General features: G+C 60.5%; 4 protein-coding genes and 1 non-coding gene across 5 annotated transcripts; 2 read left to right on the top strand and 3 right to left on the bottom strand.

The window, feature by feature from the left end:
- Window positions 1–358: 358 nt before the first annotated feature.
- On the top strand, window positions 359–2,194 carry LBRM_16_1170 (conserved hypothetical protein; the record flags this gene model as incomplete). Its single annotated transcript, XM_001563669.1, has 1 exon — window positions 359–2,194. One exon carries the CDS (start codon window positions 359–361, stop codon window positions 2,192–2,194), a length of 1,836 nt encoding a protein of 611 aa, XP_001563719.1.
- A 424-nt stretch (window positions 2,195–2,618) lies between these two features.
- Window positions 2,619–2,690, top strand: LBRM_16_tRNA1. Its single transcript has one exon. It is a non-coding gene; the product is annotated as a tRNA-Gln (tRNA).
- Window positions 2,691–3,059: 369 nt separating this feature from the next.
- Window positions 3,060–3,602, bottom strand: LBRM_16_1160 (tyrosyl or methionyl-tRNA synthetase-like protein; the record flags this gene model as incomplete). Its single annotated transcript, XM_001563668.1, has 1 exon — window positions 3,060–3,602. The coding sequence occupies one exon, from the start codon at window positions 3,600–3,602 to the stop codon at window positions 3,060–3,062; it is 543 nt and encodes a 180-aa protein (XP_001563718.1).
- Window positions 3,603–4,399: 797 nt separating this feature from the next.
- On the bottom strand, window positions 4,400–4,870 carry LBRM_16_1150 (conserved hypothetical protein; the record flags this gene model as incomplete). The annotated part of the gene is made up of 1 exon (XM_001563667.2): window positions 4,400–4,870. One exon carries the CDS (start codon window positions 4,868–4,870, stop codon window positions 4,400–4,402), a length of 471 nt encoding a protein of 156 aa, XP_001563717.2.
- Window positions 4,871–8,287: 3,417 nt separating this feature from the next.
- Window positions 8,288–10,153, bottom strand: LBRM_16_1140 (conserved hypothetical protein; the record flags this gene model as incomplete). The annotated part of the gene is made up of 1 exon (XM_001563666.2): window positions 8,288–10,153. The coding sequence occupies one exon, from the start codon at window positions 10,151–10,153 to the stop codon at window positions 8,288–8,290; it is 1,866 nt and encodes a 621-aa protein (XP_001563716.1).
- Window positions 10,154–11,378: the final 1,225 nt, after the last annotated feature.

The following is an 11,378-nucleotide window of genomic DNA, read 5'->3' as shown; positions in this document are numbered from 1 at the left end:
ACCCCCTCGCATCCCCCTTCCCCCCTTCTTTACGGTTCGCTCACTGGCCCTATCGTTGCTGACACACCCTACACACACACATATATATTCTTGTTCGCTGGGCTTCTTGTCTCCCATCCTCATCGCATCTCTTTCTCTCTCCCTCTGCCTCCACCTACGTTCGGTTTCCCTCTTCGCCATTTCACACGAACACATAACTCGTCCGTTGCTGCAACTTGTGGCGCACCAGTGAGGAGCTCACCGCTTGCACAGCCCCCTCCGCCTCCAACCCGCGTCGTCTCGCTTTGCTGTCACCGCAGCGCTGCGTGTTTCCTCTCTCTCTTATAGATAAGAGCAGCATAGGGTGACCACCAGCGCCATGCACCTTCTTGTGGATGGCGACTACTTGCTTAGCGGCTTCCGGCCCACCTCGGAGGAGGAAGTGAAGGCGGCAGTGGACCGGCTCATGACGGCGATTGAGCAACAGCTGCTGCTGCCAGCCGGTGCCGACACCGCGGTGACAACCCTTGTCTCCCGTATCATCTTCTTCTCCTCTGCGCTCATCAAAGGGCTCGAGGAGGGGCCGCGCACGTGCGTCATCTCCACCCTACGCCGTCTGCGCTTCCAGACCCACGTTCTGGAAAGCATCCACGGCCGCGCCGGCACCCCGGTTGATGCCGCGTTATGCACGAAGATGCTACAGTTGTCGTTGCTGCCCGCCGGAGGTGGCGTCAATGGCAGTAACAGCGCTGTGCTATCGCATGGCCATGCGGCGCATGCCTTCTGCTTGGTGACGCCCAACGCATATCTTTCCACGGCGATGGAGCTGATGGCGTCGCGTGAGTGTGGCGAGATTGTCTTCGCTGTGTACGAGGGCGACGAGGTGGCAGAGGAACTGCTCGGCTACGCGTCAGCGCGGTATGGTGCAACGGGTGGCGTGGCGACAATGGCGAAGCACGATGGCGTCACGTTTCTGCCTAGCACAGAGGCCGCTGTCGCTGCTTTGGCGCTGGTGCAGCAGCAGGAGCAGGGCAACTTGTCCGTCTCCGCGCTGGCAGAGCTGAAGTCGCTGCAGGTGCGCCTTCAGCAGCGGAAGTCGACCACTGGCGCTGGGGCAACGGTAGTGATGCCGAAAGCAACTGCAGCCACCGCGGTGGCTCCACCCCCGCTGCCTACAGTGTCTAACCTGTTTGCACCACCCAGTGGGCCACAGACGAGGGTGGCGACGGCACCACCCTCGTCGCCGGCCTCTCGACGCAGTAGCAGCGCATCCTCCAGGGACGATGGCGATGGCGCCAAGCACACGCTTCCACAGGGGCCGCCACCGGTGCTGGCAATGGCGAAGCCGCTTGACCGGGTGAACGTACCGGCGCCGCCCTCGTTCTTCGAGACAGGCTCGCTGCACACTGTCACCACCGCCACGTCACCACGGACGGTGGTGCAGCACGCCTCACCGCCATCCGCGATGCCGCCGCTGTCGAGCACGTCGCCCCTCTCAGCCACCAACGGTGTCGCGGGCGCAGCGACGTCTATTGGTGAGCCGATGGTGTCCACCACCCTCCCAGTGGAGTGGGGCCTCGTCTACGATGCAGCGCAGCAGCGCCACTACTACGCACACACGGACGCGACGGGGCGGACGCGTTCGACGTGGCAGCACCCGCTAGGGCCGCAAAAACAGTTGGAGCTGGAGGAGCAGGTGCAGACGTGGCGCGCGGCGCGACTGCATTCGCCGCACTCGACGCAGCTGCAGCCGAGTAGTGCGCTGCCGGACGGCTGGGAGGAGCGCACAGACCCGCAGACCAAGCGCACATTCTACGTTGACCACAAGTCGAAGACGACGTCGTGGGAGCGCCCACAGCCGACTGTCGCGAACGTCAGCTCCCATGCGAGTGGCAGTGGGGCGATGGCGCTGCCGGCACCGTGGGAAGCGCGTGTTGATCCCAGCACTGGTCGCACCTTCTACGTTAACCACGAAACCAAGACGACGTCGTGGGAACCGCCGGCGGTGGCAAGGTCGACGTGCGGCACCGAGTCGCTGTCACAACACGCTTTCTACGCGAATGACAAGACGCGGCAGACGAGTTGGAACGGGCCAAGGTCGGCGGTACCGACGCTGCCGGCACCGTGGGAAGCGCGTGTTGATCCCAGCACTGGTCGCACCTTCTACGTTAACCACGAAACCAAGACGACGTCGTGGGAGCGGCCACTGGTTTGAACAGCTGCACCGTCTCCCCCACACCGCCTTGTTACTCAAGTCGCTTTTCTCTTACCCTGCGTTACTCCCGCAACCCTCTCCCAGCCGTTAATGCCGAGATGGCGATGATTCGATTGCCTCCGTAGCGTTGAAATGGTGAGGGCGCGAGTCGCCTCGCCCGCCTCTCCCCCCTCCTGCGTGACAGGAGGGACACTCGCCACATGCGGGGCGGTTCGCGCACGGCACGCCCTTACCGAAGGCCGCCGGCGCGCCCCCCACACCACGCAATGACCGCCGCTGCCGGCCACGCCGCGGAACCCCCTCACCCACCGCCACCTGCCCCGCCCTTCCCCTTCGCGCCAAATATAGGCACCGGTGCCAGCCCGACCCCCTCACACCGGTGGCGGGGAGGCCAAAGCGGGAGCGCGGAGCCCCCATTCCCAGCGCTCCTATAGTGTAGCGGTTATCACCTCGGACTCTGAATCCGATAACCCTGGTTCGAGTCCAGGTAGGAGTGTCTTTTTGCCCCTCCCGCGCGCCACCTGTGGCCGGGGAGGTTTTGGGAAGGCGTTGAGGAATGAACGTGTTTGCCGCAATGTGTCGTACGGAGCGCGTTGGGGAAGGGTTGGATTACGCAAGCGGTGAGACATCACGTGGAAGCATACCAAAGAAACCCACGGACACTGGCCACACAAGCGCAGACGTCTCTTCTTGAGTCCTCGAAGAGGGGGGGGGGGGGCATTGACTGGGAAGCAAGTTGGATAGGGGGGGGGGGGGGAACTGTATTGAATTGGAGGGGGGAACAGCCACCGCGTGCGCAGCCCCCTCCACGAAGCACACACCGAAGACCCTCCCTTCTCTTTGTTGTCTTACTCTTCTTTATTGGTTACGAGATGCGAGCGTTGCACAGGGACACCTTGATGACGCCGGCCGAAGTCTGGAACGGCTTCCCCTGCCAGCACACCACACCGTCGGCGTTGCTGCGCACATCCTTCATGACCTCCTCAAAGTTCTTGGCGAGCTTTTTCCTCAGGACTGGCTCGTACGGCATGTCATGCCCCTCGAACACCACGCGCTCCCCGACGGCCGTCCCCTCCGGAATGTCTAGCAGCATCACCTTGCGCTCCCCCTGCCCAGCCGACGCGGGGTCGTGCGAGTCCTCGCCGGTGGAGGCGCACAGCACCATGCCAGCGGACGGAATGCCACCAATCTTGCGCGGTTCCAGGTTCGCAATCACGAGCACAAGGCGGTTCACAAAGTCCTCCTCCTTTACAAACTCCTGCAACCCACTGAGGATCGTGCGCGGCTCGTTGTTGCTCAGCGAGTTCAGCGTCTCGCCGAGGTCTATCTTCTCAATGTACAGCTTCTCGCTCTCGGGGTGGCGCGACACCTCCAGCACCCTGCCGACCGCGAAGCAGCAGCGCGACATGGCCGTGGCGTTGTCAGTGCCAGTCGATGCAGCGCCACCCTTCGCCTTGCTCTTCGGTGCGAGAGCGGTAGGAACTCCAGGTTTGGGTGCCAGCTCCGCGATCCAGGACTCCACGTAGGGTACCGAGCGGCGCAGCAGACGTCCCTCAACATGTGAGGTCATCGTGCACGGGTGTGAATGTGGGCTTTAGTGGGAAGGGTTGGAGTAATGGTAGGCGTCGATCAAAGCCAGCAATGGTGTGACAGTGCGGTCGAACGATTGGCTAGAAGACGAAACAATAAAACAAACGAGAGGCCGGCGGTTACCGGTCAGCCAGCGTCGTAACGAGTGCGGCACAAGTAAAACGGCGCGCGAGCGGATGCAGCAAGCGAAACAGCGAGGGAGCGTCGGAAGCGAAGAACGAGGAGGTGATACACGAGAGAGAGAGAGAGACCACTGGAGGAGGGTGAACGCAGAGCGAAGAGGGGGCAAGAAGCACAGCGTTGGGCGTGTGGAGATGGACTCGAGCGCATTGGAGTGAGTGAGAGGAAGGGAGGGGGGCAGGCCTGCACGAGACGCCGTCACACTCCCCTTCGCCCAGTGCGCGAACGTCTCCATCTTTGCGCTTTTTCTTTTCGTCTCTTTTGTTTCCTTCAAAGTTTGATTGGCTCTCACGTCGACCTTCGAAGGCAGAGGGGGGAGAGAGGCACCATAAAGCGAGTGACAACGCAGGAAGCCGCCATTCCCCTCAGCACACTTCTTCCACAGCGGCGATCCCATCGCAAGACGTTGACACCCAACTCCACAGCTGCTTTTCACTACCTCTGCTGTGACTGCCGCATCAAAGCGTTCACATCCGCGGCGCGTATCTCTGCGGGCACGTACAGTAGCGGCCAACTGGACAAGTGCGACGTGTCATAGCGCTTCTCGATCAGTGCTATCACATTCGGGATCGTCAGCGCGCGGAGCACCGCAGATACGCCGTCCGGACCCATCGCGTCGATGCCCCACGACGCATAAGCGTTGCCGATGTCCGCATCCGCGGCGCTGCTGCTGGTGCCGCCGCTTGCGCCATACCGCCGCTTCGCACGCCTTAGAAGCGTCATGGCGGTGTAGTAGACAAACGGCCCGTGCGGCGGACAGGCAGTGAGGTGGCAGTAGAAGAGCGACAGGAAGTCCACGCTGCTCTCCAGCACCTGCACCCCCGCGATATCCACATCGCCGCCGCCGCCGACAGCAGCTGCTTCATGGGCAGAGGTCCCCGTTGGCGAGTCAGAAAGCCTTTGCATGGGAGGTGCAGAGAGGGGAGGGTGGGGAAGAGGGATGTGTGCGTCTCTTCACCACCTCAACGGCTGAAAAAGCGTGGAGTACTTCAAAGTGTGCCAGGGAGCAGATATCCCCGCATTCAAGCGCACAGACACACGCATCACCACGAGTGGGAAGGGGGTGGGGATAGAGTGAGGCGGCAGAGAGAGAGAGGGGGGGAGGAACGAAGAAGTTGGCAAGGAGAGCCACGAAGCGCGTCACTCGTACAAGCTCAAGCACTGACGACTACAGATTTCTCCCTCGCGAGTCCTTCCGAGCGCTGCCTCAATTCGCCGCCACTTTGACGCCACCCCCGTTACCGGCACGGTCGATCGAATGGGCAGGTAGGGTTGTGTGAAGGAAAGGCCGAGAAAGGAGAAGAAACTCCAAGCTTGCCGCTCTGAGCAACGTCTCGCGCCATTAGGAGGATGGACGGAGGACGGTTTAATCCAGCCAGGGGTCCCCCCCCCCCAGCCCCCCCCCCCGGCCCCGCACGCCATGCGTTCCGCTGCTTTGGATGTGTGTGTGGGTGTTCCACCTCGTTTGCATAGGCTACGCGTTGGCCCACACACGGGCACGCACTAGCAACGGCACGCCAGTTCAGTGGGTGAACTGTGGAGAGGGGAAAGGGACAAGAGTGAGAGCAAGAGGCGCCGCGGCAGAGAAGGCGAAGAGAACACCACAAGAAGAGAGCGCAGAGGAAACGCATGTGCGGCGAGAGAATTCAAGTGGAAGCAGCCAAAGCAGAGGAGGAACACGCAAGACAGTCTCTCGAGGGACGAAAGGAGCGTGAGAGGCTCCGCGGAAGGGGTGTTAAGAAACAAAAGGGAAAAAAGAGTAGAGAAGACGAGAGAAAGGGGGGAACGAGCAAGTGCGCCCTCCTTTCGCTCCGACGAAGTTCATCCAGCACCCTTGAAGTCTTGCTGGCGTTGAAAAGCGGCGGCGGAGACTGGTAGTAGCCACCACTCGCCTGCGATGTAGCCAGAAGGCAGAGACTCGATGGGGGGAGGCAGAATCATCAGGATGCCCTGCGCTACGGACATGTCACCCGCGTCATCATCGCTACCGTGCACCTGTACAGCTTGGGAATCAAGCGTAGCCCAGGTAGTAGGGTTTGATGGATGGGGTCTGCTGCTGCGGCGGCGGCTGATCAACACACCTCGCTTGTTTCTTCGCGAGCATTTCTCTGCTGAGACATGCCGCGTTGTGCGTCGCCATCAGCATGGTCCGCGTCACCTGCGCTTCTATCTATGCCTCCTATTCAAGCGCGCTTCCACGCAGCACCATTAGCTGACTCTCCTCGACCGCGAAAAGGTAGATGGGGCACCGTCGCATCTCGGGTGGGACGGCCAGCACGATGGCCGTGATGAGAGCGATCATCACGACCACGGGAACACAATAAAGCTGACGGCGTGGCGTGTTGTTCTGTCGCACTCGTTAACCTAGTTGTTTTAGTAGGAGGCCGTCATGATCCAGGTCACACAGGCACATACGGCAGCACAAGATGGGGCATGGAGAAGGTCAGAAGAAGCAGATCTCAATCCAGCTTGCGTCGTCGCACCACGCGGGCCTCGTAATGCGCGTCCGCCACTTGAGGGTTGTCTGAGATGCGCGAGTTGGCGTATAGGAACGCGTCAGACTCCATGTCGCGGCTGCCATAGTAACGCTCGCCGCCGCTGGGCAACGCGCTGCTCTTACTTTCCATACCAAACGTTGACGGCAGCTTGCGGCTGCTCAGCCTCTCGGGCCAGCGCCGACGCTCAATACAAGTCTGGTACGAGGCACCAGCAGCTGCAAGGATGAAACCGAAGAAGGCAGTGGGGGAATGGCCAGGGCCGCCTCTCGGGTGCTCTCCCGTGGCGCTGTCTGTAGCCTCTCCTATCTTGTCTCCTTGATCTGCCACACCAAGTAGCAGGTGATCTCTTTCTTGTCCAGGACACAGTGGTAGACTAGGTGCCTCACACTACGCCCAGAACAAGTGCGACGAGGGCGAGAATGCATGAGAGAATAGGGCAACGCAGCACGTGCCGGCGCGTGGGGTCGGGGTAGATGGGGTAAATAACCACGTACTTCCGGCCGTTGCCGTTGCGTGCCAGTCCGTCCTGCTAGCCTCGGTGGCGCTGCCGGCGTGCGTGTTGAGGCGACGCATGCATGGCTGACAGGCGCTGACACTCGCGCACACAAAGACTGCCGCGCCCTCCGCACGTGCAACGTCCGCAACAAGATGCGCCACCCGATTAAACGTGTGTTCGTGTTGGATAGCGGTGGAATGGGGGAGGGGAGGGGAGTGACCGCGCCACAGACCAGAGATGCGGAAGTAAACAAGAGAAGGAAAAAGAGAATCCGAAGAGGATCGCTGGACACACCCGTAAGCGTGGGAGGAGGGGGGAAGAGGGTCGAAGCTTAGGGAAGAAGTGGCACGTGTGCGGGCAGGGGTGAAAGGCAGGCGGGGAGTAGAAGATGGCGCACATACGGCGCAGCTCACCGGATTGAAGCGAAAGTGCCACACACACACACACACACACACACACACGTTCGAGCGTGCCCACCGCGACCACCACCCGCCTTCTCACGCCCATACCCACTCCCATACGCACACGCCCCGTTCACCCGTTGGGAAGAGGGTGTCTGGAGGAGGGGGAGGGAGGGAATCGACCAAGTAAAGAGGGAGACAAGAGAGCGTGAAGACGTGTACACATGTTTGCTGTCTCTCTGTGTTAACGAGCTGAGCGAATGAGCCTCACACCTCTCCAACGCCGCCAATGAAGCGCGAGGAATGTGATGTGGGGATGGTGGGCGATAATGGGAGATGGAACGCGCACGAGGCAGGCGGGTATGGGCGCAGTGGAGTCCAGAAGCCAGTGGATACCGTACCTGGCGTGGGACACCCGCGCACGGACAGAAGACAGAGAGAGGAAGGGAGTGAGGGAGAACGCAATAGCGGACGTCTTGGTCTTCAGCCTCGAACACAGACACCAAAGTAGCCGCCAGGCTCGACAACGTGCGTTCATCAATAGCGCCCAGGCAAGAGAGAGCAACGACAAGAGGGGAGGGGCTCTCTGATACAACACTCAGCCACCGGAGCGGCACCCTCTCCTTTCTTCCTTGGGTCGAGTTCAGTCGCTCATCCACGCACTTGCCACCATCTCTCCCCCCATCCTCAACCCCCCAGTCGACATTGCCCCTCTCTCCCTCTGCATGCACCAGGGCTCCTTGCTGTGCATGGGCACGTGTGTATCCTCTGAATGCCCGCATCGCGCACATACATGTATACGCAAACGCTAACCCCGGTCTCTGTCCCTCTCCGACTCTGCTCTCTCGCAACACCTGCGGTTCCCGCTGAGCAAATCCTGAGTTTCTTAGTGCACAAGACGACGGAATTATGAGATGAAAAATGCGCCTCACGACAGGACTGGCAGTGACACCTTCGTGGTTGACGGAGGCCCATACAGGCTCTCGCAGCGACGCTCAAAGCTGTGCGTCATGAGGCTCACAACATTCGACATGATTAAATGACGGTGCATCGGGTTCTTGAACTCAAATGACACGGAGAAGAGCACATCCACCGTTTGGGGCTTCCCTTCCACCGGGGCGAACTCCCACTCACATCGGAGGTGCTGGAGAATCGACCGCTTGGCGACCGCCCCCGCCGTAGACGCCGCCTTCTTAAAGAAGGAGAGCACAAGCCCGTCGCCGCAGCCCGTGCCTGGCGTGGAGCTACTGCCGCATGAGGGTGCAACCTCCTTTGAGCTGGCCCTGTTGGTGTTTTGAAGCGCTGCTTCGCTGTCAGCCTCCTCTTCCTCGTAAAGAGCCGCGACAACTTTTCGCCCTGGATAGAGCGTCACGCGCGACGTGTATTGCTCTTTCAGAAAGGAGAAGCCGATGGTCAGTGTCGTGGTCATCTCGATGGCATCGACGAGCTCCAACTCTGCCGCCTCGGCCCCTGTGGCCAAACGGGGCGAGGCGGCAGAGTTGGAGCTGGCAGCGAGACACCGGGTACCATGCGGCACCCGAACCCGGCGCGTCGTGTGCACCTCCGACCTCGCGCACCACGGCAAGAACGCGGAGTAGTGCTCTACATCGGCCACTACGCCATAGAATTCCTCCGGCGACCACCCAATGGTGCAGCGCTCTTTATATACCTGCAAGTGATCCCGTGCGTCACTGCTGCAGCTCGACGCACTCTTCACTTCACTGACTGAGGCCTTGGATTTGTGCATGGGACTGCCCACTCCGCCAGTGGCAGTCTCAGGCTGCGCGCTCGACGCGTTGGAAGCGGACAATGACGCTGTGGTGTTGGCTTGGCGCTTTGCTGCCGTTGCGGCCGCTATGGCCGCCTGCGCCTTGGCCACAGTGGCATTACCAGCTGCCTGCCGCTGTTGTGGTAGACCTTCCTCATGGCGAGTGCCGTGTTGTCCATTGCTGGGCGCAGAGATGGCCAAAGAGCCGCTGTGATGTCGACGAAGCAGCCGAGAGAGCTCCATGCGCGGCGGCGCAGCCGCTGTGGCCGCTGCCAACGGTGATGAGGAAGTCGCAGAATAGGATGTAGTGTCACCCTTGCTGTCCGCGATACTCGTCGAAGCCCCTGCAGTATTGACGTTCACATAGCGGCGAATGCTGTTCGTGCGGTTCAGTGAGCCGAAGGGCCGCGCATCCGACGCAGATGGCGGCGCCGGTGGTCGAAGCGACTCAAGCGGTGAAACCACTTTTGTAGGCGCGCTCGATGGCGCGAAATGACGCAGGAAGTCTTTGTCTGATGGCCCCGACCAAAAAAACTGCCGCCGCGGCGTGGCAACTGCAGTCGTCGTCGTCGTCGCCACCGCTGCAGATGACAGCGTTGGCGTGATGCGGCGCCCCCCCCTACCCAAGTAGAGCGCGTCGCATACCTCCATCGTTTCTATACGGGTAGGGGTCACCGCAGCACCAGCGCCACTCACACGTCGCAGCATTGTATAACACAACAGTGCGAAGAGAGGGAGGGAGGGAGAGAGAGAGAGAGGCGAGGATTGAAGACGAGAGTGGTGTCCCCACCCCCAACCCAACAGCAAAGAAGAGCAAAATATGCAGTGGTGTATGAAGAATCTCTGCTGTGTGCATACATGTGCGTGTGTGTGTGTGGGCGTTATCTGCAAAGTAAGCGAGATGAGCCCCGCGAACGGCAAACTAAGTGTGGAGGAAGAGGAGGAAGCAAAGAGAGTGTTCGCGATGTGGCACCGTAGAGGCAGTGGGGCCACCCCAGCAGCCTGTGATGGGTGGCCCCATTGCATGCCGATCCAGAGCAAGTGACCGCAGTAGCATTGCAGCAGGGTTCGGTCGAGCGCCGTCGTCCTGGGGAAGGGGGAGATACACAAGGCAGCACACCTCTAGCAGCTGCACACTGCCACTGCTCACGTGGAGTAGCGACAAGAGTTGAGTAGCCGCGAAGGAAAAGCAAGGCAAGTGAAAAAGATGCACATAATTGTGTGTGGCACATCCACAACGCCGACCTGTGCAATCCTTGTCTCTGCCACCAGCGTACAACCTGCTTCGAGTGGGTGCACACCCGCTTCCGCCTCTGCTGATGAAAGTTGCACGCCTCGCGAGCTTGTTTCTCTGCTCGCCCCCCTTCACGTTGTCTTGTGTGCTTCTGCTTTGCTTTGCAGTTTCGCTCACATCAACAGACCACTGTCGATGCCCACATATGTGCTTGCACCGATGCTGAAGACGACCTCGCAGACAAGCCTGTCTGTTGCAGCTCTACAACCCCCCTCGCCTCCTCGCTCAGTCCCCCCCCCCTCCCTCTCTCCCCCTCTCCTTTTACATGTATGGGGTGCGTCTTCTACACACGGAGTGAGACGTACGCCAGTTACTTAAAGCTGAGGCTGAGGCTGAGGCTGAGGCTGATTGGGGGGGGGGGGGGGGGGGGGACGAGGAGGAGAGGTAGGCAAAGGAGAATGCGAAAAGGTGCGAAAGAGCGGCAGCACGTTGGCTATCTGTGAGCAAACAGCTTTAGCGGATGAGGAGAGGAGAGGAGAGAGAGAGAGAAGAAACGACACGCAGCAGCGCATGTCTCTGAGTACATCGGGCCTAGTTCTGTGCGCCATCACTACCAGAACTGCCGCCTGCACACCGCTTCTGATCATTACCGAGGCCCTTCCCTCTCCATCCATTTCCTTCCGTCATGCGTTGTGCTCGCAGGCTACAGGAGAGGATGGGGAGGGGAGGAAGAGTGACGTGGAGAAGCGGAAGAAAACAACGGCACCACATCAGACGTGTTTGGGCAAGGCGGGAGTCAAAGGAGGAGAGCCGATGGCGATGCGTGGAAGATGGGGGAGTGGTGAAGGGCTGATTGAGAGGAATAAGAGGAGGAGAAAGTGAGAGAAAATATAAAACAGTGCTGCGAAACTAAGGCGCGGGGTGCACCCGCTGCTGTACATCAGGTGGTGGGTGAAAGCGAAGAGGGAAGGGAATGGAGGCACAGGCGAAAAACACAGCGGCCATTGGAAAGGGGGG

Source organism: Leishmania braziliensis, chromosome 16 (assembly GCF_000002845.2).
Source record: "Leishmania braziliensis MHOM/BR/75/M2904 complete genome, chromosome 16".
NCBI classification, from domain to species: domain Eukaryota; phylum Euglenozoa; class Kinetoplastea; order Trypanosomatida; family Trypanosomatidae; genus Leishmania; species Leishmania braziliensis.
The sequence above is the reverse complement of the archived record's forward strand: the minus strand, read 5'-3'. Positions and strand labels throughout refer to the sequence as shown.